Source organism: Erpetoichthys calabaricus, chromosome 4, assembly GCF_900747795.2.
Source record: "Erpetoichthys calabaricus chromosome 4, fErpCal1.3, whole genome shotgun sequence".
NCBI classification, from domain to species: Eukaryota; Metazoa; Chordata; class Cladistia; order Polypteriformes; family Polypteridae; genus Erpetoichthys; species Erpetoichthys calabaricus.
Window position 1 is genome coordinate 203,129,710 of NC_041397.2, and position 25,862 is coordinate 203,155,571.

Below are 25,862 nucleotides of genomic sequence, written 5' to 3' on the forward strand. Positions count from 1 at the left end.
ATAAAGCCGACTGATAAATGTAATAATAATTTGCACTGATTTTTTTTAATTGATGCTAGTTATTAATACTTCATGTTAAATGCCTAATATTTTGCTTTGATTTCTTTTTTTTCTCCTTTGTGTAAATTAACTTTCCAAGAAGATTACGTCACTCAGATAGTAAAAATAATTCTTACTTCTGTTTGTCTTTGGTAACCTTCCAGAATTTTATTAGCAAAAATTTTAATTTCTAGAGGATGTCATTAAACATTGTTATGTTTACATTTTATAGATAACCGATTCAGATCAGTTATTGATGATGCTTGGTGGTTTGGAACACTACTATGTCAAGAGCCCTATCAAGCAGAGTATCCTGATAGCCACTTTCAGTGCTACAAAGTTCGGTAAGCTTATTCACAGACTGAGTCATACTGTCAAACATGTGATTTGATGTGCTTGGAGATAATACTTGAATTTTAATTCTATTAGAACCTGTTTGACAGTTAAGAAAATATATTTATATGTATATATTTGTTTTATTATTAGGTGGGATAATGGCGAGATTGAGAAGTTAAGTCCTTGGGATGTGGAGCCCATTCCTGACAATGGTATAGCCATATAGGTCAAAATAAAGAGATTGTAAGGCAAAAGATATATTAAGTTAGGAAAAACTGTACTATTTGTTATCAGAATTGCTTTTTGTGTTTTCTTTTTATACTGACACCACAAATCACAGACTTGATAGCAGGTGTAACATAGATCTGTTTACTAAAACCTGAATCCTAATGCATATTAAATAATCTACTAAGTAGAAATAACTTGCTCAACAATGCATCTTACAAATGTAAAACACAAAATAATTGATTACATTAGTATTGACCCCCATTAATATATTACACTTAAATCATTACTGGTGCAGACAATTGGTTGTAGAAGTCACATAATTAGTTAAATGGAGATCACCTTTCTGTAGTCAAGGGATTTCAATTAATAGTAGCATCTGTATCTGGAAAGTCCAGCTTGTGGTAAGTCAGTATTGTGGCCTAATCTAACCTATACAATGAAGACAACAAACACTCCTGGCAACTCCATGTAAATTGAAAAGCACAAGTCAACAGATAAATACAAGAAAATATCCAAGTCACTAAGTATCCCTTGGAGTTCAGTCAGATCATTTATGAAGAAATGAAAATAGTGTAGTTCAGCTGTACCCCAAAAGTAAAGCCAAAGACCCATGCAGCTTGATAGAGCTTGAGTAGTTTTGCCAAAGAAGAAAGGGGAAAAACTGCATTGTCCAGATTTGCAAACCTGATTAAGACCTGTCCAACTAATGCTGAAATTTCTGCCAAAGGTGCTTTTAGTAAATACTGACTTGAACCGAGTGAATACTTGTGCGATCAATTATTTTATATTTTATAATTTTAATTAATTTATACCACTTTGCAGTGATCTGTTTTTATTTTGACATTCCAGATTCTTTTTTATTCCCTGTGCATCAGGTATCACAAAGCCAAATTAAATCCTCTGTTATATAGAATTGTATAACAGTATACAGTGGAACCTCGGTTCACGACCATAATTCGTTCCAAAACTCTGGTCGTAAACCGATTTGGTCATGAACTGAAGCAATTTCCCCCATAGGATTGTATGTAAATACAATTAATCCGTTCCAGACCATACGAACTGTATGTAAATATATATATATATTTTTTTAATGAGTTTTAAGCACAGGGAAAAATAAACATTTGAAAAACTCCGTAATTTAATAAACCACCAAGAAAAGTAACATTGCAACAATGCATGCTACGAAACGATCGCTGTAAACAGAAGTGAAAACAAAATCAAGCCCAGTGCATTCTTTAACTGCCTTCCTACCTACCTTATGCGTCCAGCTCTCTCTCTTGCGCTGCCTGTGTGTGTGCGTCTGTCTCTCTCTCGCGCTGCCTGTGTGTGTGCGTGTCTCTCTCTCTCTCTCGCTGCCTGTGTGTGTGCCCGTCTCTCTCTCTCTCTTGCGCTGCCTGTGTGTGTGCTCGCGTCTCTCTCTTGCGCTGCCTGTGTGTGTGCGCACGTCTCTCTCTCGCGCTGCCTGTGTGTGTGTGTCGCGCTCTCTCTCTCTCTCTTGCTTGCTGCATAGGAAATGCACAGGGAGAGACTGAACATGTACAAACCGAACGGGAAACTGGCTTGTTCGTGAACCGAGACAAAAGTTTGGCGAACTTTTTGGTCATAAACCGATTTGTACGTGTACCGAGACGTTCGTGAACCGAGGTTCCACTGTAATGGGAAAACTTTCAAGAGTGTGAATATTTTATATACACATGTATATGCTGTGTCTTTCAAAAAATACTCCCCTATACTTCAATTTTAAGTAATTATAAATGATGCAACCTTTATGTATTGATGCCTGTTCTAATTATGAAAAAGTTAATATAAGTACATACTTTCTGTAAAATAGATCACATTGTGTTTTATTCTTAATAGCGCAACTGCCGGATCAAATTGGAAATAGTGTCCCAGTGTCCAGCAGTGAACAGAGTGAATTAATGTATAAACCACAGGAAGGAGAATGGGGCATCAAGTCCCGCGATGAAGAATGTGAACGTATTATTAATGGCATAAACCAGCTTTTGACTTTTCGTAAGTGTATTTTATTGTATTTAATTTATGAATTACATTAAAATAAGTGACACAAAAATACACAATAATTCAGGCTGTAGTACTATACTTCCCATATGGCTTATGTTCCATATCAGCTAAAATCAATTTCAGCACCACTCCCCTTCTGTGTTTGGATTATGTGAATAAAAACCCCAATATATAGCACCCCTTTCTACATGTTGGAACTTCAAAAGTCTAAAGAGACCCAGTTATTTTATTTTAATTTTAGCATAAATAAATTCTTGCCAAATTGCTAACCCTATTATCTAACCATTTCTCACAGAGAAAATTTTCTTATTTTAATTAATGTAGACAAGGATGCCCTTCTGCCATATAGGTATGGAGGATGGAACAGAATCCCAGCAATTAAGTAAAATAAGATAAAAAAATGAGCAGTGTATTGAATATATACAATGGGTTTTTCATGACAGAGTATTGTCACATCTGAAACTTTTCCAGAGAATGCTAATATGGAATGGGAGTAAATCCATAAGTATGTAACCATTAAGCAAAGATTTTCCTGGTATGATTTTAGTATAGGATATTTGTAAAACATCAGATGTCCTGATGAGGCAGGTCCTAGATGACATTTGCAGTTTGCATTTTGTCCTGTATATATTTTAGTTAATGTTAGTTGAGGTAGTTGCATGTGATTACACAGGTTTTGACTGAGTTACATCATGCATTGTAAAGCTTGTTATAGTTTATTATCTAAGATTCTAATTAAAAGGCCCATTTTCATTGTTAACTTACATCATCCAAGTCTGCATTCCGTGAATTAAGTTGGTATTGCTGATCCTAAGTATTTAAACTCATCCACCTTCGCCAACTCTTCTCTCAGAATCCTCATCATTCCACTGACCTTCCTCTCATTCACACTGATGTATTCTGTCTTGTTCCTACTGACCTTCATTCCTCTTCTCTCTAGAGCATATCTCCACCTCTCCAGTGTCTCCTCGACCTGCTCCCTACTCTCGCTACAGATCACAATGTCATCAGCAAACATCGTAGTCCACGGGGACTCCTGTCTAATCTCGTCTGTCAACCTGTCCATCACCATTGTAAATAAGAAAGGTCTCAGAGCCGATCCCTAATGTAATCCCACCTCCATTTTGACTGCATCCGTTACTCTTACCACAGACCTCACCACTGTCACACTTCCGTCATATATATATCCTGTACAACTCTTACGTACTTCTCTCCCACTCCCAACTTCCTCATACAATACCACAACTCCTCTCGAGGCACCATGTCATATTCTTTCTCAAGGTCCACAAAGACCCAATGCAACTCCTTCTGTCCTTCTCTATACTTCTCCATTAACACCCTTAGAGCAAATATTGCATCTGTGGTGCTGCTCCTTGGAATGAAACCATACTGCTGCTCACTAATCATCACCTCCCTTCTTAACCTAGCTTCCACTACTCTTTCCCATAACTTCATGCTGTGGCTCATCAGTTTTATCCCCTGTAGTTACTACAGCTCTGCACATCCTCCTTATTCTTAAAAAATCTGTACCAGTACACTTCTTCTCCACTCCCCAAGCATCATCTCACTTTCTAAGATTCCATTAAACAATCTGGTTAAGAACTCCACTGCCGTCTCTCCTAAACACCTCTATGATTCCACAGGTATGTCATGTGCACCAACAGCCTTTCCATTCTTCATCCTCTTCAAAGCTGTCCTTACGTCCTCCTTTCTGATCCGTTGCACTTCCTGATTCACTATCTCCACGTCATCCAACCTTCTCTTTCTCATTCTCTTCATTCATCGGCCTCTCAAAGTACTCTTTCCATTTGCTCAACACACTCTTCTCACTTGTGAGTATGTTTCCATCTTTATCCTTTATTACCCTAACCTGCTGCACATCTTTCCCAACACAATCCCTCTGTCTAGCCAATCGGTACAGGTCCTTTTCTCCCTCCTTAGTGTCCAGCCTCTCATACAACTCATCATATGCCTTTTCTTTAGCCTTCACCACCTCTCTCTTCACCATACACCTTATCTCCTTGTACTCTTGCCTACTTTCTGCATCTCTCTGCCTATCCCACAACATTTTCGCCATCCTCTTCCTCTGTATACTCTCCTGTACTTCCCTATTCCACCACCAGGTTTCCTTTTCATCCTTCCTTTGTCCCGATGTCATGCCAAGCACCTTTCTTGCTGTCACCCTTACTACTTCTGCTGTAGTTGCCCAGGTGTCTCGTAACTCTTCACTGCCACCCAGTGCATGTCTAACCTCCTCCCTAAACCTAACCTTGCAGTCTTCCTTTTTCAACTTCCACCATTTGATCCTTGGCTCTGCCCTCACTCTCCTCCTTTTCTTGATCTCCTGTTTCATCCTACAGACCACCATCCTATGCTGTCTAACAATACTTTCCCCTGCCACCTGTGGTGTTATGGGTCCACAGCTCTTCCAGCAAAGGCCGTTTTGTTTTAAATAATCACCGCGCTCGCGGCTTAGCGAGGGGGCATGGTAACTATAGCGAGCCGCAGGGCGATCTGCGGTGTGGGCGTTTCTCCCCTAAGTGCACAGGTGGGAGACTGCCCACATCCGTGATTGTTCCTGTGGCTAATGGGCTGCAGCTGCCATGTTCTCTCCGCATATATAGAGAAGCGCGAGCCGGTTAAGGGGGAAAAAGAAAAGAAGGAAAGAGAGAACGGGAGGTAGTAGGAGAAGACAGGAAGCAGGTGGAGAGAGCCGGTGTGAGGAAGAAGGAGAACGAGCGAGGGAGAAAGCAGGCAGCTGGGAGGAGAGCCCACGAGGGGAGTGTTTGGCCAACACTCAGTGGGCTGAGAAAGTAGTCACTCCGGCTGAGCGATTTAGGAGCTGGAGTGACCAGTGGAGAAGTCGACTGACCGTAGAAGGCAGCGGGAGTCGATGAGGCTTTGGACTGGTGTAGCCTCAGTGTGAGCGCCTTGGCCGCTGGGGAATGGTCCAATGTCTTGGTCCGGTTGGGAGCCTCACGAAGCCAAGGGTCGGAAGGCTACCGGACCTGAGTGAAGGGCAGCTGTTCCTGCAGGTAAGCGACTCTCCTTTAGAGCAGTCCAGATGGGTGTAGCAGGGGAGCCGCCATGGAAACATATTACTTCCTGTAACATTTTTACCTCATGGTTTTTAGAAGAGTTTGTTTATTGATTTTAACCTCCACATGTTTTTGGATTTATTTATTTATTGAATGAACTGCACAACACTTTACTTTGAACACTGTTTTGGATTGTCTTGTACATAAAAACACTTGGCACTTTTAAACCATCCCCTTGCTCATTGTTATTGCCTCACTGTCTAGCTCATCAGAATCAGCTTTATTGGCCAAGTATATGTACACATACAAGGAATTGGACTCCGGTTTTACCTAGTATTGTCCCTGATGCTGTGAGATTGACTTAAGTGTTCATGAGAGTGATGGCCTGAGGAAAGAAACTGTTCACATGTCTGGTAGTTTTGGCGTACAGTGCTCTGTAGCGCCTACCAGAGGGAAGAAGTTGAAAAAGGTTGTAACCAGGGTGTGATGGGTCTGCAATGATGTTTTCTGCCCGTTTCCTGACTCGAGATCTGTATAAGTCTTGAATGGAGGGCAGATCAACACCAATGATTTTTTCTGCAATCCTGACTGTCCATTGAAGTCTGTTCCTGTCCTGTTTTGTGGCTGAGCCAAACCAGACTGTGATAGATGAACAGAGAACAGACTGGATTACTGCAGAGTAAAATTGGATGAGCAGCTCCTGAGGCAGGTTGAATTTACTGAGCTGGCGCAGGAAGTATAACCTCTGCTGGGCCTTTTTAACAATTGTGTTTATGTTTAGTTCCCACTTTAGGTCCTGGGAAATTGTGGATCCCAGAAACCTGAAGTTTTCCACAGCAGACACAATGCTGTTGAGTAGTGTGAGAGGGGGCAGCACTGGGGGACTCCTCCTGAAGTCCACTGTCATCTCCACAGTTTTAAGCTTGTTCAGCTCCAGGTTGTTTTGACCGCACCAGAGGGCCAGCTGTTCGACCTCTCGTCTGTATACAGACTCGTCACTGTCCTTGATGAGGCCAATGACTGTCATATCATCTGCGAACTTCAGGATTTTAACAGACGGGTCTCTTGAGGTGCAGTCATTTGTGTAGAGGAAGAAGAACAGAGGAGAGAGGACACATCCCTGGGGGCGCCAGTGCTGACTGTTCGTGTGCTGGATGTGATTTTTCCCAGTCTCACTTGCTGCTTCCTATCTGTCAGGAAGTTTTTGATCCACTGGGAGATGGGAGCTGGTACAGTGAGCCAAGTGAGTTTGGTGTGGAGGACTTCTGGAATGATAGTGTTCAACGCCGAGCTGAAGTCCACAAACAGGATCCTAGCATATGTCCCTGGAGAGTCGAGATGTTGCAGGATGTAGTGCAGTCCCATGTTGATTGCATCATCCACTGACCTGTTTGCTCGGTAAGCAAACTGTAGGGGGTCAAGCAGGGGGTCTGTAATGTCCTTCAGGTAGGTCAACACCAGTCTTTCAAAGGATTTCATGACCACAGACGTCAGGGCGACTGGCCTGTAGTCATTTAACCCTGCAATGGAGGTTTTCGTTGACATTTTTCGGTGACATTACCGATGGTGTTGGGTTCAAGGGCTCCCTAACAGCCGATGGGAGCATGGAGCAGAACCCGCATCGTCACACACCACTTTGCAGTCTTCAATCTCCTTCAGATTGACTCTTCTGCATAGGATATAATATACCTGTGTGCATCTTCCTCCACTTTTGTACATCATCCTATGTTCTTCTCTGTTCTTAAAATATGTATTCGCCACAGCCATGTCAATCTTTTTCGCAAAATCCACTATCATCTGACCTTCATCATTCCTCTACTTGACACCATACCTACCTATCACCTCCTTGTCTCCTCTGTTCCCTTTACCAACATTTCCATTGAAATCCGCTCTAATCACCACTTTCTGTCCCTTGGGTACACTGTCCATCACTTCATCCAACTCACTCCAGAAATCTTCTTTCTCATTCATTGCACACCTAACTTGCGGGGTATATGCACTAACAACATACATCATCACACCTCCAGTTTCTAGCTTAATAATCATTACTCTGACACTGTTTTCACCTACAAAACAATCTTGACATATTGTTCCTTCAGAATAACCCCTACCCCATTTCTCCTCCCATCCACACCATGATAGAACAATTTGAATCCACCTCTCAAACCATCTGGCCTTAACTCACCTTCCATTTATAATGACAACGTGAAAAAAGTTTACTTGATGTTTTTGCAAATTTATTAAAAATAAAAAAAACTGAGAAATCACATGTACATAAGTATTCACAGCCTTTGCTGAATACTTTGTCGATTCACCTTTGGCAGCAATTACAGCCTCAAGTCTTTTTGAATATGATGCCACAAGCTTGGCACACCTATCCTTGGCCTGTTTCGCCCATTCCTCTTTGCAGCATCTCTCAAGCTCCATCAGGTGTGATGGGAAGCGTCAGTGCACAGCCATTTTAAGATCTTTCCAGAGATGTTCAATCTGATTCAAGTCTGGGCTCTGGCTGAGCCACTCAAGGACATTCACAGAGTTGTCCTGAAGCCACTCCTTTGATATCTTGGTTGTGTGCTTAGGGTCGTTGTCCTGCTGAAACATGAACCGTCGCCCCAGTCTGAGGTCAAGAGAGCTCTGGAACAGGTTTTCATCCAGGATGTGTCTGTACATTGCTGCAGTCATCTTTCCCTTTATTCTGACTAGTCTCCCAGTCCCTGCCGCTGAAAAACATCCCCACAGCATGATGCTGCCACCACCATGCTTCACTGTAGGGATGGTATTAGTCTGGTGATGAGCGGTGCCTGGTTTCCTCCAAAAGTGACGCCTGGCATTCACACCAAAGAGTTCAATCTTTGTCTCATCAGACCAGAGAATTTTCTTTCTCATGGTCTGAGAGTCCTTCAGGTGCGGCAAACTCCAGGCGGGCTGCCATGTGCCTTTTACTAAGGAGTGGCTTCCGTCTGGCCACTCTACCATACAGGCCTGATTGGTGGATTGCTGTAGAGATGGTTGTCCTTCTGGAAGGTTCTCCTCTCTCCACAGAGGACCTCTGGAGCTCTGACAGAGTGATCATCGGGCTCTTGGTCACCTCCCTGACTAAGGCACTTCTCCCCCTATCGCTCAGTTTAGATGGCCGGCCAGCTCTAGGAAGAGTCCTGGTGGTTTCGAATTTCTTCCACTTACGGATGATGAAGGCCACTGTGCTCATTGGGACCTTCAAAGCAGCAGAACTGTCAACTGTGGGACCTTATGTAGACAGGTGTGTGCCTTTCCAAATCATGTCCAATCAACTGAATTTACCACAGGTGGACTCCAGGTAAGCTGCAGAAACATCTCAAGGATGATCAGGGGAAACAGGATGCACCTGAGCTCAGTTTCGAGCTTCACGGCAAAGGCTGTGAATACTTATGTACATGTGCTTTCTCAATTTTTTTATTTTTAATAAATTTGCAAAAACCTCAAGTAAACTTTTTTCACGTTGTCATTATGGGGTGCTGTGTGTAGAATTCTGAGGAAAGAAATGAATTTAATCCATTGTGGAATAAGGCTGTAACATAACAAAATGTGGAAAAAGTGATGCGCTGTGAATACTTTCCGGATGCACTGTATATGTGTGTGTGTGTATATATATGTATGTATTAGTTTTTTTTGAGTCAACAAGTAAACTTCATAAATATATCCATATAACAATATAAATGTCTGGAATTAAGAAATTTCATTCTGACTGCCATATAATGTGCAGTGTTCCACTAGGTTGGAACATTGGTAATCAGCTTGTGCTATGGAAGATCCAATAATTTCTGCTTGAATATCTTGGGTGCTTCTGTGGAAAAACATGGGGACACATGTTATTCTTCTTAGGAGCCACACAACAACTGGTAGTTTGAGTGCAATTTGAGGCACCAAGTTTAATGTGTGTGTGGACCTTTTAACATCTGTTCCACCTGTGCTGCAACAAGTATATTCGTCATGTTCTTTTGACTAATATTGGCACTTTTTCTTCAATTCCCCATTCCTCATTAACATTACTAAGTAGCTTGGCCTTGCTAGCCCTGGTATGACTTTCAAGCACAATAATTGTTTGTAGGCCATAAGATAATAAGCTCCTTTCTTCAGTTATTTGATGGACTTACTGTAACATAACACTGTGTGGCTGTCAAAATCAATGAATCATGTGTCACGGCAACTCCTTCTGCTTTGCAAAGTAATTGTTTTAATTTTGATTTAACCTTGTTGTATATTTTGGGAACTGTTCTCTGTAAAAAATATCTCACAATGGAATAATGAACCTCAGCTCGAGAGTAGAGTATAAATCATGTTGTGGAATCCTGCATTCTCAATTGCATTGTTTGTACAAAGGTCCTTGCAAATGAAATAAGCAATATACCTACAATATTGAGTTTTTTTCGTCCACCCCAGTGTGTACCGTCACAAGCACTTAACAGAACAAACAAGATTAAAATACAGTATCAAATACAAACTGTAGACATCAATTAAAAAAAACGCTGTGGTTTGACCAGAAATAGGTAGCACTGAGGCAGGTGTCTAGATTTTCTTTTAGAGGATGCCTATAAAGAGGATTTTTCAAGTAGAGGTTGGTGGTAACGACCAGCATAATAAGCAAACGCAACTCGGAGGTACTGGAGTTTTCTGTGTTTTACTTGTGAGTCTTCGTTACGAAACCAATGGTGCCCTGTCTTGTACTCGGTTATCTGGGTTATGGAGTACACCTCCTAAACAATAAAACAGGATGCTAAAACTTTCCCTACCAATCAGTTTATCTCCTGACACTCACAATCTTTCTGTATACCGCAAACACTTTTGCTTATTGTCTCCCGGCTCCCTACTCAAAACTTCTTTTGGTCCACCCCTTACAGAACAGAAGGCCTTCACCCATTCCCATCACATACACAGCATTCCACCCTTTCTGCTCCTCCTACAGCCCATCACCAGCTTCCTGTACTTTAAAATATATTAACAAAACATAATATAAAATAATAAAAAAAATACAGAAGAACATTACCGTCAGTGGTTTCCGTTTTAAACAGGTTTTTCATTTTCCTCAGCATCACGCTTTATAACATTCACTGTTGTTCTTCCTACTCTGTAAATTGAACCACTTTCACTGTTTTATAAATGTTTAATTTCAGTTTTTTGTGACAATTCTAACATCAAACACACAATGTTTATCGGCCATATCAATGTATAGTAGATTAATTATAGCAAAAGAGAAAAGCTATAAAACACTATTAAAACTGAGGGTATGTAACTGACGCTGTGATTTCAAAATGTGGCATGGCAAGTGGTGCTGGAGAAGAACAGTATGCAGTAGCACAAGGGAGAGTTGTTCCAATGTGCCTAGCTTGCAGCGTGCCACATGGCAGTAATAGTACATTAATAAGTAGGCTCTGGTGTGTGCAGAATTTTTTTGGTTTTTTTTTTGCACTTACAGTTAATCGAGTGATGGATAATCAAGGGTTTTTCTGTACCCCCATTTGCAATTTCGTTTTCAATATCTGCGCACAAGAATGCTACAAAACTTAAAATGAAATAACCCCATTTACAATTTAATTTTCTGCCTGAAGTGCAATGAAGCTGTAAAAAGTAAAAAAAAATAAATAAGCACTGGCCACTCCTGCTGCTCATTAAATTTTCATTTTCCATTTTGCATTTTCAAGTTCTCAACATGCAAATAGTGCATGTCAATGGGCAGTGATAAGACTTCAGCAAGTGACAAAACTGTTTTTTGATGGAACTGTAAGCTGTTATTGTAAGGATGAAAATTTTATGTTACTTAGAGGCAAAGTCCTATTAGATAGGCTTGGAGATGTCGAGACATGCACCAACTTGGAGGTAAATGATACATAGCGGAATTTACATGAGGTTGTACATCAGCTGAGTACGGGATCAGTGGACACAGCAACCCACACAGTGCCCAGACGGTCTTGGCTGAAAATTACCATAGACGTGATAAAGACATATCTGTTCCATGAAATAAAGGCCAAAGAAATAGTGTCCCTCATCAGAGGTTTTGAAAGGATGATCAGGCAAAGAATACAAGAGTTTGGTCTCAGGTATTTCTTTGGCCATACCAAGTTATAGTAAACTTTCTGTGCCATGTGGTTGGTTTTATTTTGATTTACTTCTGTATTCAATTAGCTAATAGTAAAAACTCTTACTCTTTTTTTTTATGAGAAAAACAGTACCAGGAATATGTGATAAAATGATAATTTCCAGAATCCTTTTGTTGTCACAAATGTGTCAGAAACACAAGATGCTGATCGATACTCAATAGCTGTCTTGGCTTGAAAAAATGGATGTATTTGGAAATTGTTTAAGCTTTTCTTCTGTGCTCCATACCTTCCATTGTAAAGTGCCAGAGTGGGCAAGATATCCATCCATCCATTCATTTTCCAACCCACTAAATCCGAACACAGAGTCACGGGGGTCTGCTTGAGCCAATCCCAGCCAACACAGAGCACAAGGCAGGAACCAATCCCGGGCAGGGTGCCAACCCACCGCAGGACACACACAAACACACTCACACACCAAGCACACACTAGGGCCAATTTGGAATCGCCAATTCACCTAACCTGCATGTCTTTGGACTGTGGGAGGAAACCGGAGTGCCCGGAGGAAACCCACGCAGACACTGGGAGAACATGCAAACTCCACCCAGGGAGGACCCGGGAAGCGAACCCGGGTCTCCTAACTGCGAGGCAGCAGTGCTACAACTTTGCCACCGTGCAGCCCTGGGCAAGATATTTTATTTTTAATTTATAGAAAGCACTTAAGAGCACCATTTTTTTTCCTGCAATATACCACGAAAATATTCAGTTTTACATTTTTTGATGTGTCTAAGAGTTGTGAAATGCTTGTTAATTTTTTTTTTCAGTCCAAGCTTGATATTATTTTTACTATGTTAGATACAATGATACTAAATTTAAGGATTCACTGTTCTGGGTAAGTAATGTAGAAAAGGATTCAGATGACCCACAGCAAATACTGTACAGTAATCCCTCGCTATATCGCGCTTCGACTTTCGCGGCTTCACTCTATCGCGGATTTTATATGTAAGCATGTTTAAATATATATCGCAGATTTTTTGCTGGTTCGCGGATTTCTGCGGACAGTGGGTCTTTTAATTTCTGGTACATGCTTCCTCAGTTGGTTTGCCCAGTTGATTTCATACAAGAGAAGCTATTGGCAGATGGCTGAGAAGCTACCCAACCAGAGCGCGTATTACCTATGAAATAAAACTCCTCAAATATATTGTGAGCACGGGGGCTGTTCGCACCCCTAGAGGATATGGCCGCTCCTCAAAAAACGCTGAAAGATTACCTTCACATTGCTCTCTTCTTTGCTGGGCTTACATATGGCTGCTTTATCAAGCAATATGCTTCCTGCACGGTGCTTCGCATACTTAAAAGATCAAACAGCACGTATTGATTTTTGATTTTTACTTTTCTCTCTCTCTCTCGCTCTGACATTCTCTGCTGCTGACGGAGGGGGTGTGAGCAGGGGGGCTGTTCGCACACCTAGACGATACGGACGCTCGTCTAAAAATGCTGAAAGATTACCTTCACGTTGCTCCCTTCTGTGCAGCTGCTTCGTGAAGCGACATGCTTCCCGCACGGTGCTTCGCATACTTACAAGCTCGAAGGGCACGTATTGATTTTTGATTGTTTTTCTCTGTCTCTCTCTCTGTCTCTCTCTCTCTCTCTCTCTCTCTCCTCTCTCTCTCTCTCTCTCTCTCTCTGACATTCTCTGCTCCTGACGGAGGGGGTGTACTGCTGCCTTCCTTGCAACTGCTTTGTGCGGCGGTGCTTCGCATACTTAAAAGCCAAACAACCCTATTGATTTTTGTTTGCTTTTTTTTCTCTCTCTCTGACATTCTCTGCTCCTGACACGCACTCCTTTGAAGAGGAAGATATGTTTGCATTCTTTTAATTGCGAGACGGAACTGTCATCTCTGTCTTGTCATGGAGCACAGTTTAAACTTTTGAAAAGAGACAAATGTTTGTTTGCAGTGTTTGAATAAAGTTCCTATCTCTCTACAACCTCCTGTGTTTCTTTGCAAATCTATGACCCAAGCATGACAATATAAAAATAACCATATAAACATATGGTTTCTACTTCGCGGATTTTCACCTTTCGCGGGGGGTTCTGGAACGCAACCCCCGCGATCGAGGAGGGATTACTGTATCTTCTATTGATCCTATTGATGTCATTATTATGTTCTGTTGTCAGTCTTAAATTGTTCATAAGATCTTGGTTAATCTATGATGGATGTCCTGTCAAAACAGAATTCTGCTGACCATCTCTTCAACAATTCAACAATAGCACGGATTTGAAGTTTTTGGTGGCCATATTGAGTTGGTTCTAAAACAAGAAATGTGCACTACAAGCAATAATTGCTCAAAATGGTTGTATTCAGCTTGTTTAGTGCACAGCAGCCAATCCTTGACCAATTACCAAATCTGCACTGTGGAGCACTTCTTTCAGGTTTAGGCTCAGTACTTTTTGATTACACAGGTAAAGTGGCGAGTTCTTGCAAAGTATTAATCTGTTGGATCAATTCTAGTTTATGAATGGCTTTGTGAAGCTAAGGGTTTGTATTAATGTTTGTATTAATGAAGTTTTGTTTTAGTATTACTGAGATGTAATAAGTGTTACTGCTTCACTAGTTCAATTATGGTAATTCAGTGTTGTTGTCTTTCTTGAACAGAATTTGCACTTCCTTTTGCTGCTCCAGTTGACTTCGCTACGTATCCTGACTACTTTTTGGTGGTGGCATATCCAACTGATGTTACTACTATAAGGACACGTCTTGTGCACAGATTTTACAGGTCTGGTATTAAATTTTAAAATATTACAAAACAGATCATTTTTCAAAATTATTTTCTTTTAAATGTGAAAGCAGATTTTGGAGATTGACTGACAGTGCGGGTTGGCCCCATGCTACCAGGTCCCACTGGGAGTCTCTTCAACCCACCACTGCAGATAGTCATGCCTGGGATAAGCTGAGCAGATGAGGACAAACACACCCAAGCGAGGGGATGGTGAAACAGTGCTCAGTGCTTTTATTAAAAACATTTCAACAGAACAAGGTGTGCAAAATGTTCAATAGATAAATACTCCATAAAAAGAAGTTGTCTCTGTGGAGGTTAAAATCCAATCAAATAAATATTCCTTTAAAGACCCAAGGTTAAAACCAACAGTGCAGGAAACTGTCCCTTAAAACACATGCTCTATTGCAGTCCATTAAAAGCACCATATCCCCCAGCTTATTCTTACGGACCTTGTAGTTGAGGAGGCGCCTACCTGACAGACACAGCCATCTTTGTCCTGCAGCCAAGGAAAGGTAGACTGTCCGAGCTTCTTTCGCCGACTCCAGCTGCTTTCCCGGACTTATGCAGAGCTGCACTGTTCCTGATCACTCCAATTCCTTTAAATCACTGCAAGCGTCGGCTGCACGCTGTCCTCCTTGGGCTCTCCTCCTCCTGGCTGTCTGCCTCCTCACTCCTGCACCGGCTCTTCCCTGTTTCCAGCCTGCTTCATCCTATCTTCTTTAACCTCCCATTTGTTTGTCCTATCCTTTTGGTTCTCTTCTGTTTCTTTCTTTTTTTTTTTTTCTCCTCTGACACTCCCGCTTCTCTTTTATGTACTGGGGAGCAGTTGCAGGTGTGATTACCTAATTGCTGCCCCGGGCTGATAATGAGACAGACTATATTCATGTGCCGGACGTCAAGGCAACGAATGGTCGGCTGACCGCCTTGCACCAATCCGGAGATGAACCGTCTTCTCTGCAGATCGCTCACACCTGCTCCACTCCCCAGCGTGAGCATTTTATCATTATTTATTTATTTAAAATTGCCCATTTTTTCTGAGCTGCAGACCTGCTATACCAGGTAGACATGGATAGGTAGTAGGAAAAAAAAAGCTACATTACAAAACAATAGGCAACCAATGGGAATAAAACTGTTATAAACACAGCCCACAGTAAAACAAAACCCAGTAACACTTCAGTGTTGCTCATAGTGTATGGAGTATGTATTTACACTTTAGTGTTACTCAGCCTCGCCCATTATCTGCTGTTTATGAAATTTTAGAAGATTTCAGGATGTCGTTAGTCACATTTTGATTGTGTAATTTTTTAACATTGGACTTGTGATTTTTAATGAGCTTTATTTCACATTTTAGGCTAAACTTGTAACAGTTTTTTTTCTTTAAATTCTGTGACTGCAAACAAATAAAAAAAGATAAAATGCTTAGGACAAAATTGGACCCATAGCTAATTGGTACAGCAGCTGTAGATCTAAACCACATGCATCTATCTATCTATGGGTGGTCTGTCTGTCATAAAAAAACTCGTGAACAACTGGGCCTTGAATCTTGATCTTGGTCTTACTCTAGACCTTAAGAAGTGATACGAATAACACAGCCCAAGAATTGGAGGTGCGGGATACTTTGCCCATGTAATTTGGCTTTGGGTCCTTCACGTGGCAGCATGGCCACATGCCCTGGTTAACAGAAAAAGAAGAGTGAATTGCACAAATGGCAAAAAGAAAGTACCATGGCAACCTCTGCTGACAGTGAAATGTATAACACAGTCTGAGCAATTATTTTCATCACAAACACAAGTAAAGTACTTTGTAAAGGTCGATTTTGTTTTCTTTGCAAATGCAAGTCATCCATTCTGAGCGCAGTAGATGGTCATACACACCATTAGGACAGAACAAAGGTGGCAGCAAATTCATAGAGTGACATGGAGTTCTGTGTTTCATGAGAAGTGCATGAACCACCTTTTTGAAGACCAGAGGTCCATGTGTTTCCTAATGTATATATAAAACAAATGTTTAATTTTCCAGTTTCCATAAATATAGCAAGAATCTTGACCTGATTGTCTTAGTCACAGTTGTACAATACACAATAACGTAATTGAAACAGCATTTGAAATTACCAATGTTAGTCAAAGGGATGAGTTTGAATTTTTAAATAGTTTGGAAATGTATTGCTTTTACAGATCCCGCTAAATAGTTCTTAATGGCTCTCGCTATGCCCTTACACCATGTCCTCACCTTTTAACCCTGTGCAGGGTTGTCTCATAAACTGGCAAACACACTTAGAGGCCTTGGTAATATTTATTTTTGTAGACAGATTATTGAATGGTAATAAACTTTCCATTTTTAATTCAAATTACCAGTGTGTTTACTGTAGTATCCATATAAATATACATTACAAACCTTTACTAATTCAAGATACAGCTCTCACAATAAAATAGTAAATGTCAATTTTGACAGTAGTCTTCTGTGGTTGTCATTTTGATCAGGCTGTCCTTCTGGGGACTTAGAAGTGAATATGGTGTCACTGGTGACAGATGCAATATTAAATTGTTGCTATATGTATCTCTTTAGGGGGAAAAATATTCATGCATCTATATATATATATGTATGTATATATGTGTATATGTATATACAGTACTGTGCAAAAGTTTTAGGCAGGTGTGGAAAAAATGCTGTAAACAAAGAATGCTTTCAAAAATGGAAGTGTTACATTTATTTTCATCAATCAACAAAATGCAGTGAATGAACAAAAGAGAAATCTAAATCAAATCAATATTTGGTGTGACCACCCTTTGCCTTCAAAACAGCATCAATTCTTCTAGGTACACTTGCACACAGTTTTTGAAGGAACTCGGCTGGTAGGTTGTTCCAAACATCTTGGAGAACTAACCACAGATCTCCTGTGGATGTAGGATGTATTTCTCAGCATTGAGAACACCATTAATCCTGACCAAATCTCCAACTCCATTTGCAGAAATGCAGCCCCAAACGTTCAAGGAACCTCCACCATGCTTCACTGTTGCCTGCAGACACTCATTATTGTACCACTCTCCAGCCCTCCGACGAACAAACTGCCTTCTGCTACAGCCAAATATTTTCAAATTTTGACTCTTCAGTCCATAGCACCTGCTGCCATTTTTCTGCATCCCAGTTCCTATGTTTTCGTGCATACTTGAGTCGCTTAGCCTTGTTTCTACGTCGGAGGTATGGCTTTTTGGCTGCAACTCTTCCATGAAGACCACTTCTGGCCAGACTTCTCCGGACAGTAGATGGGTGTACATGGGTCCCACTGGTTTCTGCCAGTTCTGAGCTGATGGCACTGCTGGACATCTTCCAATTTCGAGAGGTAATAAGCTTGATGCATCTTTCATCTGCTGCACTAAGTTTCCTTGGCCGAACACTGCGTCTACGATCCTCAACATTGCCCGTTTCTTTGCTTCAAAAGAGCTTGAACAGCACATCTTGAAACCCCAGTCTGCTTTGAAATCTTTGTCTGGGAGAGACCTTGCTGATGCAGTATAACTACCTTGTGTCTTGTAGCTGTGGTCAGTCTTGTCTTCCACAACCTTACCTTGGTAGCAGATTTTGGCTGTTCCTCACCCAGTTGTAAGACTCCTGCACAGCTGTTTCTGTTTCAGTTAATGACTGTGTTTCAACCTATGTGTGACATTGATGATCATTAGCACCTGTTTGGTATAATTGGTTGATCATACACCTGACTATAATCCTACAAAATCCCTGACTTTGTGCAAGTGTACCTATAAGAATTGATGCTGGTTTGAAGGCAAAAGGTAGTAACACCAAATATTGATTTTAGATTTTTCTTTTGTTCGTTCACTTTGCATTTTGTAAATTGATAACAACAATCATTATTTATATTTCTGAAAGCATTCTGTTGTTTACAGCATTTTTTCACACCTGCCTAAAACTTTTGCACAGTACTGTATAATATTGTGTGTATATATGTGTATATATATATATATATATATATATATATATATATATATATATATATGCGTGTGTGTATATATGTGTGTATGTATATATATATATATATATATATATATATATATATATAATATATATGCGTGTGTGTATATATGCATATGAATGTATATGAATATATATATATATATATATAATGCGTGTGTGTGTATATATGTATATGAATGTAATAAATACCATCATTTAAAAACTGCATTTTGTGTTTACTTGTGTTATATTTGACTAATGGTTAAATGTGTTTGATGATCAGAAACATTTTGTGTGACAAACATGCAAAAGAATAAGAAATCAGGAAGGGGGCAAATAGTTTTTCACACCACTGTATGTATGTATATGTATATATATGTATATATATGTTTGTATGTATGTGTGTGTATATATCTATATATATAAAAATGGAATGGGTGGGTCGTCGGGTGGGCCTTTTTTTCATTCCGTCGTTTTTTCGACGTTTTGAAAATGTAGAATGATTATTTGATTTTTTTGTTTTTATTTGATCGTGTCTATGTAGCCGCCGTCGTAATAAAGTATCGCTAAAATCGTCATTTATCGTAATTTATTTTTGACGTATAACGTCGCCGTCGTCGAGGTCAGTGATACCAGTGCAAAAAATCTGCTTACGGTTGAAAGACACGCCCTACTCACTGGACAGTTAAAAACACCAATCAAACTAACGATGACATCAAGTATTACCCAATCAAAAGTAGGAAAGGAGGCATCTTCATAAAATGCGTGTGGGATGATTTGCATGAGACGCTGCTTTAAAAAAAAAATGATAAAAAAAATATGGGATAAATCCCGTCCAGTATTGATTCAAAACGGGACGCGCAATTTCATTCTCAAACGCGGCACGATTCCGTATTTTAAAGGACGGGTGGCAACCCTACAGTGCCAGGTAACCACCCATACAATCACATTGTGATTCAGACTAGGAATGCAATGAATGTAATTACCCCGATCTACATACAAGGCGAAAGTCTTGCAACATTCAAAGATGATGGTTTGGGATAAGTACACCATACAACATAAAAGAGCTTATGAAGCCTTGAACCGAAAAAAGCAACATCTCAGAGATCGTAAAAAAAAAAATAGGAGCTAATGTCGTTTTACTCGCTGTAGATTTTAGTCAAACATTACCAGTTATTTCACGAGGGAGACCAGCACATCAACTCAACGCGTGTTTAAAATCCATGCTTCTCCCACGCACGGTTATATGTCGCGTGTTCTCGGGTAGGTGCACCAAAAAATTTATACATTTAAGCATGTAATGGGCAAACAAAAAATGAGGTATACCCGAAGGCACAGCAGTAGTACTTAATGTAACTTTACTTCTTAAATGTTAATGTTTTACTGTTTAATAATTTATACGCTTCTTATATGTTGTTCAAATTCTTTTATCAAAATACCACTGACAGCGCAATGCACGATAACATCGAGTGAATACACCATACGCATCCGCCCACGGCTGCCCTGCTGTGCGCAGATAGGACTTGATTGTACAATAAAATAAAATAAAGATAAAAAGACTAAAACAATCATCACCCATAAAGCGGATAGTAGACGTGACGTACTATATGTGTACCACATTTCAAGTGTATAGGTGCAACGGTTTGCGAGCTACAGGTCATTTAAAATCCTGGACAGACACACAAATTGCCACGGTAGCAAATTACAGAAGAAGATTTTACTGTTTAATAATTTATATTTATATGAAACGAGCTGTATATACCCGGCGTTGCCCGGGGCAGAAGTAACGTAATCGGTCAAACACTTACATATATACCAAAGTAAACCTAATCGGTCAAACAGTTACATATATAAAAAAACCGAACCTAATCGGACAAACAGCTAATCTATATACATAAGCAAACCTAATTGGTCAAACAGTTACATAAATACAAAAGCAAACCTAATCGATCAAACAGCTTCATATATACAGAAGCGAACCTAATTGGTCAAACAGTTATGCATGTGCAGAATGATTTTACAAACATTATGCGTGTTAACAATCATTACAAAGAAAAGATTGAGGAACTGTTCTTCTATATGTGATGAAGCCACTAATAAGACAGATTTTTTTCAGGACCCAGCTGTTTCATAACTAAACTACTGCCACCCCAAAGTAATGCCTAATAGTGGTTTTTAGGGTAGCTGTGGAATAAAAAGGGTGTTTTTTAGTCAGTAAGAATCTGACACTACCCTTCAGTACGGGCTGAAGGGTGCCTATGTAAGGTTTTACATCCTTCCCGTATGGAAAAAAAAACATACTAAACTTTTTTTTCATCATTACAGATAATCTCAGTCAAATCGAAGTACGCATTCTGAATTTATTTTTATCTAATTTTTACTTTTTCACAAAGCCATCCCATGCCAATTTGTATGAATAAACTTTTGCTAGAGAGTTAGCAAAAGTTTATTCATGCACATATTTTAATACGGATAATCTATCTCTAATCAAGGTTCTCATTTTCATTCTAATTTAAAATAATAATAGATACTCATTTTTTTCTTCTGTTTTAGAAAAACCAATCTATGCCACATACGTCTTCGTCAAGTCAGCTTCATCCAGCTTCATCACATATAGAAGAAGAGTTCCTCAATCTTTTCTTTTTAATGATTGTTAACACGCATAATCTTTGTAAAATTATTCTGCACATGCATAACTGTTTGACCAATTAGGTTCGCTTCTGTATATATGAAGCTGTTTGATCGATTAGGTTTGCTTTTGTATTTATGTAACTGTTTGACCAATTAGGTTTGCTTATGTATATAGATTAGCTGTTTGTCCGATTAGGTTCGCTTCTGTATATATGAAGCTGTTTGTCCGATTAGGTTCGGTTTTTTTATATATGTAACTGTTTGACCGATTAGGTTTACTTTGGTATATATGTAAGTGTTTGACCGATTACGTTACTTCTGCCCCGGGCAACGCCGGGTATATACAGCTCGTATATATATATATATATATATATGTATGTGTGTGTGTGTTTATATACATATATATATATATATATATATATATATATATATATATATATATATATATATAATAATGTATGTATGTATGTATGTATATGTATATATATAATATATATGTATGTATTATGTATGGTATTCATTTTTTCTTTTTGCAGTCACAGTTGGATTTTGTTGCATGTTTTACTGAGTTTTATTTAAATAATCTATATATATAATTTACTAAGCCAGGAGACAAGTAGCTGACCATGGAAAGCACGCCGGAAGGGGCGTGGAGACAAGTAGCCGACAATGGAAAGCACGCCGGTAGGGGCGTGGATTATATAATTCACTAAGCCAGGAGACAAGTAGCCGACCATGGAAAGCGGCGTGGATTCACTAAACCGCCGACAAGTAAGACGCCAATGGCGCACGCAGGAAGGAGCCACGCCCACCAACTCTAAGACCATTGGATACGACGAAAAAATCTGTCACGCCCACCAACTCGGACGTGACGCCTCGAAAAACATGGCGTCATTTCTGTTTGTCTGTGCCACGTTCCACTTGCAGCTCTGAGCTACGTTGACTTTTCATTAGTCAACCTCAGTGGAATCTTGGTTCACACAGAGGCAGCGCGAGAGACAGAGCCGCGCGCACACACACACACACACACACACACACACACACACAGAGGCAACGCCAGAGAGAGACAGAAGCATACACAGGCAGCGCGTGAGAGAGAGCCAAGCACACACACAGAGGCGGCGCCACAGAGAGACAGAGGCACACACAGTCAGCGCAAGAGAGAGCCACGCAATCCTTTAAAACTGAAGTTAAAACACAATGAAGGAAGCAGTCTTTAAAAATCAATAAGCTCTGTGCCTCTTTTTCATTAGCCTCTCACCTGCTTCAGGCCCTGCAACAGTCGAGACGCTCTCTCTGCAGCTGACCTTCTCTGTGCCTGACTCCACTACTGTCAGTCGCCTGATTAAAAATGGCCTTTTCAATGTGAGCTATGGACCCGCTATACCACAGGAACACATTGCCTTCGAGCCTGCTCTCGCTCACTCTAACGTACCGGCTTTCTCTCTCTCTCCTCACTCACTCACACACTGCACAGGGGAGAAATGCCCGAAGCACGAGTCTACACTGTGAGTGCGATGATTATTTATTTAAAAATGGGCTTTTGAAGGGGAGCTGTGGACCCGCTATACCACAGGATCACCTGTGACATTGCCTTCACATTGTTTTTTTTTTATTTATAATCCTGTTGAGCGGATCAGACACCCAGGCAAACAACACTGAATAATCAATAGCTCCAACTACTTTGCCCGCCCCCACTCCTCACCTGAGTTGGTTTCGTCTCTGTTCAACAGTGTTTGCCAAACTCGGTCCTGGTGAACCCCTGTGGCTGCAGGGTTTTGTTCCAACCAGATTCCTAATCATTAATGCCGGTGAAACTCATCCGGGATAAGTCGGTTTTTCAAACGCAGCCGTGTAGCAGATTAGTCTAGCAAGATGTAATAATCCGAGATGAATGCGCGCCCTCGTGGTGAGTGAAAAGCCAATATATTTTGAGTCTACAAAACATGATCACCAAGTCTTTGATAGGCTGCAACAAAATGATGAAAGAACGGGCACATTTTTTTCACACAAGCTGAGTGAGTGGGTGTTAGTTAGTTAATTAGCAACTCGAAGGATTAAAAAACATTGAAAAAGCGGCGCGGATTGGTTTACAGCGTACAAAACAGTTTGTTTGTCGCGGATAATTTGCTATCCACACAGGGACGAACCGGGAAGTGAACCCACAATCTTCCACTGTCTCCTTACTGCAAAGCAGCTGTACTACTACACTGCCACAAGGCAGTTAAACAATGCACCGGGCCACATGTTCATTTTTTCCCCTGTGCTTAAAAGACATTAAAAAACTGTTTCTCAACTGTGACTTCCGAACAACTCAGTACTCGAAAAGCGGCCAGAATCGCAAACAACAATCAAAACTCTACGTGACTCACAGGTAGTGATGGGCCGTTCTATACTAAGGTTTCGACACTGTGTCGAGCTTTCGAAGCACTGCAGATTTTAATACTTGATCGAATAATGACATCTGTGATTTAAGGATTTCACATTTTCTTTCTCAAATGTGCTTACCTATATCATGGCAAAGTACAGGGATAAACCTTTATTTTCTGTCTACTCCGTTTTAATTAAGACAGACCAAACAAAACATTTAAGGCTATTAAATGTGATCTCAAGAAAAGATCAGGGTTAATTATAATACTAATAACAGCAGCGATTATAATGATACAGTGCAAAAGTAAATACTAATTGAAAGAGCCGGGAATGCATGAGGTGAGGCGTCTTATTTTGTTTAACTCTTGCTATCGTATAGTGCATTCTGCCTGTCGGCGTTAGTTATATTTATATTTTTTAGACATCAGACACTAGAAGCTACTGACGAACCCTTCTCTTCGTTGTCAGTCTGTAGCTACGAAAAAATAAAAGCAATACGACTTTTAACAGACGTCATTGAAGTGTATCATAATTTTCTGTAACGTTAATGAAAATGGCCAGAAGGTGTCACGTGACAGGTGAGTGTCAAATGCTTCGAAGCTTCTATACGATTTCCGACACAATTGCTTCAAACGTGTTGATACTTCTCAAGGCTTCACCCCGCCCATCACTACTCACAAGTTACTGAACAACAAATCAGCAGACTAGCATGACGAATGGGGCGTAATGGGCGTCCTTCCCCTCTCCTCCGGATTTTTCAAATGTTAATTTTTTCCCTGTGCTTAAAAATCATTAAAAAAGCGGCCTGATTATGCGGCGTATGGTACGCCGCGGGTTGGCTAGTATTTTATAATTATGTACTGCCCTCTGTGCTTATAAGTAAGATTGTGCCATGAATAAACTGAAGTGATTGTCCTGTATTTGGACAGAATATAACAGTACATGAGTGATTGAAACTGAAATACTTGAGGTGGGTCTGACTGTGCTCTTGGATAGCTTTTGTCTAAGCACCCAAGAGCTAGAGTATGTATATTTACATCTCTAGTTTGTTTTCGTTTTTCTGCATTCTTGATGTCTGTGCAAAGGTCTGTGGCTCGAAGCTCTTAAGTAATTTAAAAGGCTTTGAACTTGAAGTTAAATACCATTTAGTTTTTTCTTATGAATTACAATGTGTATACATTTTGTGTGCTAATCATAGTCATAAAATTAGAGGCAAAAGCAGAGTTTCCACCCTTGAAACATTTTTAGTAAATGTTACAATAATGATGATTGTATACTAATGTAATAGTATGGTCCAGTGGTATAAATTACAAGATAGCCAGTTCAATTTCTGTCATTGATTTAGTCATTTTGAAACATAAAATCAATACTATGAAAGGTTTAACTATCATGAATTTGTGTTTTATTTATGATTACTGAGATATTTTGTATTGAACACAAGGGAACTTCTTTCTTTTTTTCACCCCCAGTATGTAGCCAGTTCTGGCATGGTCTTGAGCAAATATTTTATTAGTAAATTCATAGCTTACATATGGAAAGGCATTTTACCTTTAAAAAAGTACTTAAATTACTAGTGTTTCTTTGAAAAAAGTAAACTAATGTCCATGTAAGCTGCTTTGTGTAATATGTTCAGGTTAGTAATTGTTAATTGTAATGCTTGTGTGCTGTTACTGGATAGGAGGTTGTATTATTGGGATAATAAATATTTTTAAACTGTAATTTCAAATTGTAGGAGAACATCTGCACTGATATGGGAAGTGAAACAACTTGAGCATAATGCTACAGAATATGGAGGTAATAGTGAAATTGCAAAAACTGCAAAGAAGATCGCAACCATTCTTGTTCACTTTATAAAGTGAGTATTTACTTTGCCTGCTTTAGAATGTAGATAACTGCCCTAAAATACATTAAATATGTTCTATATTTAACCAAGTTTTCTTATTTTCAGCAAACAGGATTGTGTAAATATTAACGATGTTTTAGATGAAGAAAATAGAAGAGTAGAACAGGTAATGTATAAATGTTTATTTGTATCTTATCTGCCAAATTTTTCATAAAATATAAAAAGAAAAACTAATCCAAACCTAATACCAAAATCAACTAATTTCTGCAAAATTAAACATCATGTCTTTCAAACGTGAATTAACCTCCTTAGCATTACATTTTTTTCTCCAAAAAAAAAAAAAAAGTAAAAACCGTTGCATTTTTTGGCTTGGAAAATGACATTTTTATTAAATCTCATCTTCATACTGTAAAATACTAAAAGTATAAAGTCAGAAGTGTAGAAAGTATAATAATAATAATTTGAACAGCACACTGTACACGTGCGAGTGATGTGTCACTTTTGGTTTCACTGACCATTTCAGTTTCACTTTAGAAC

General features: G+C 39.8%; 2 protein-coding genes across 3 annotated transcripts in view; one reads left to right on the forward strand and one right to left on the reverse strand.

Moving 5' to 3' along the window:
- The window catches only part of brwd1 (bromodomain and WD repeat domain containing 1), a 216,081-nt gene that overhangs the window by 147,117 nt on the left and 43,102 nt on the right, over positions 1–25,862 (forward strand). For both annotated transcript variants that reach the window (XM_028800205.2, XM_028800203.2), the window contains exons 28-33: positions 272–383; positions 526–587; positions 2,461–2,616; positions 14,392–14,512; positions 25,215–25,337; positions 25,431–25,491. In XM_028800205.2, coding sequence (XP_028656038.2) covers positions 272–383; positions 526–587; positions 2,461–2,616; positions 14,392–14,512; positions 25,215–25,337; positions 25,431–25,491 — 635 coding nt within the window. The remainder of the gene's footprint in view (positions 1–271; positions 384–525; positions 588–2,460; positions 2,617–14,391; positions 14,513–25,214; positions 25,338–25,430; positions 25,492–25,862) is intronic.
- The window catches only part of LOC127527635 (uncharacterized), a 286,851-nt gene that overhangs the window by 20,099 nt on the left and 240,890 nt on the right, over positions 1–25,862 (reverse strand). The window lies entirely within an intron of this gene.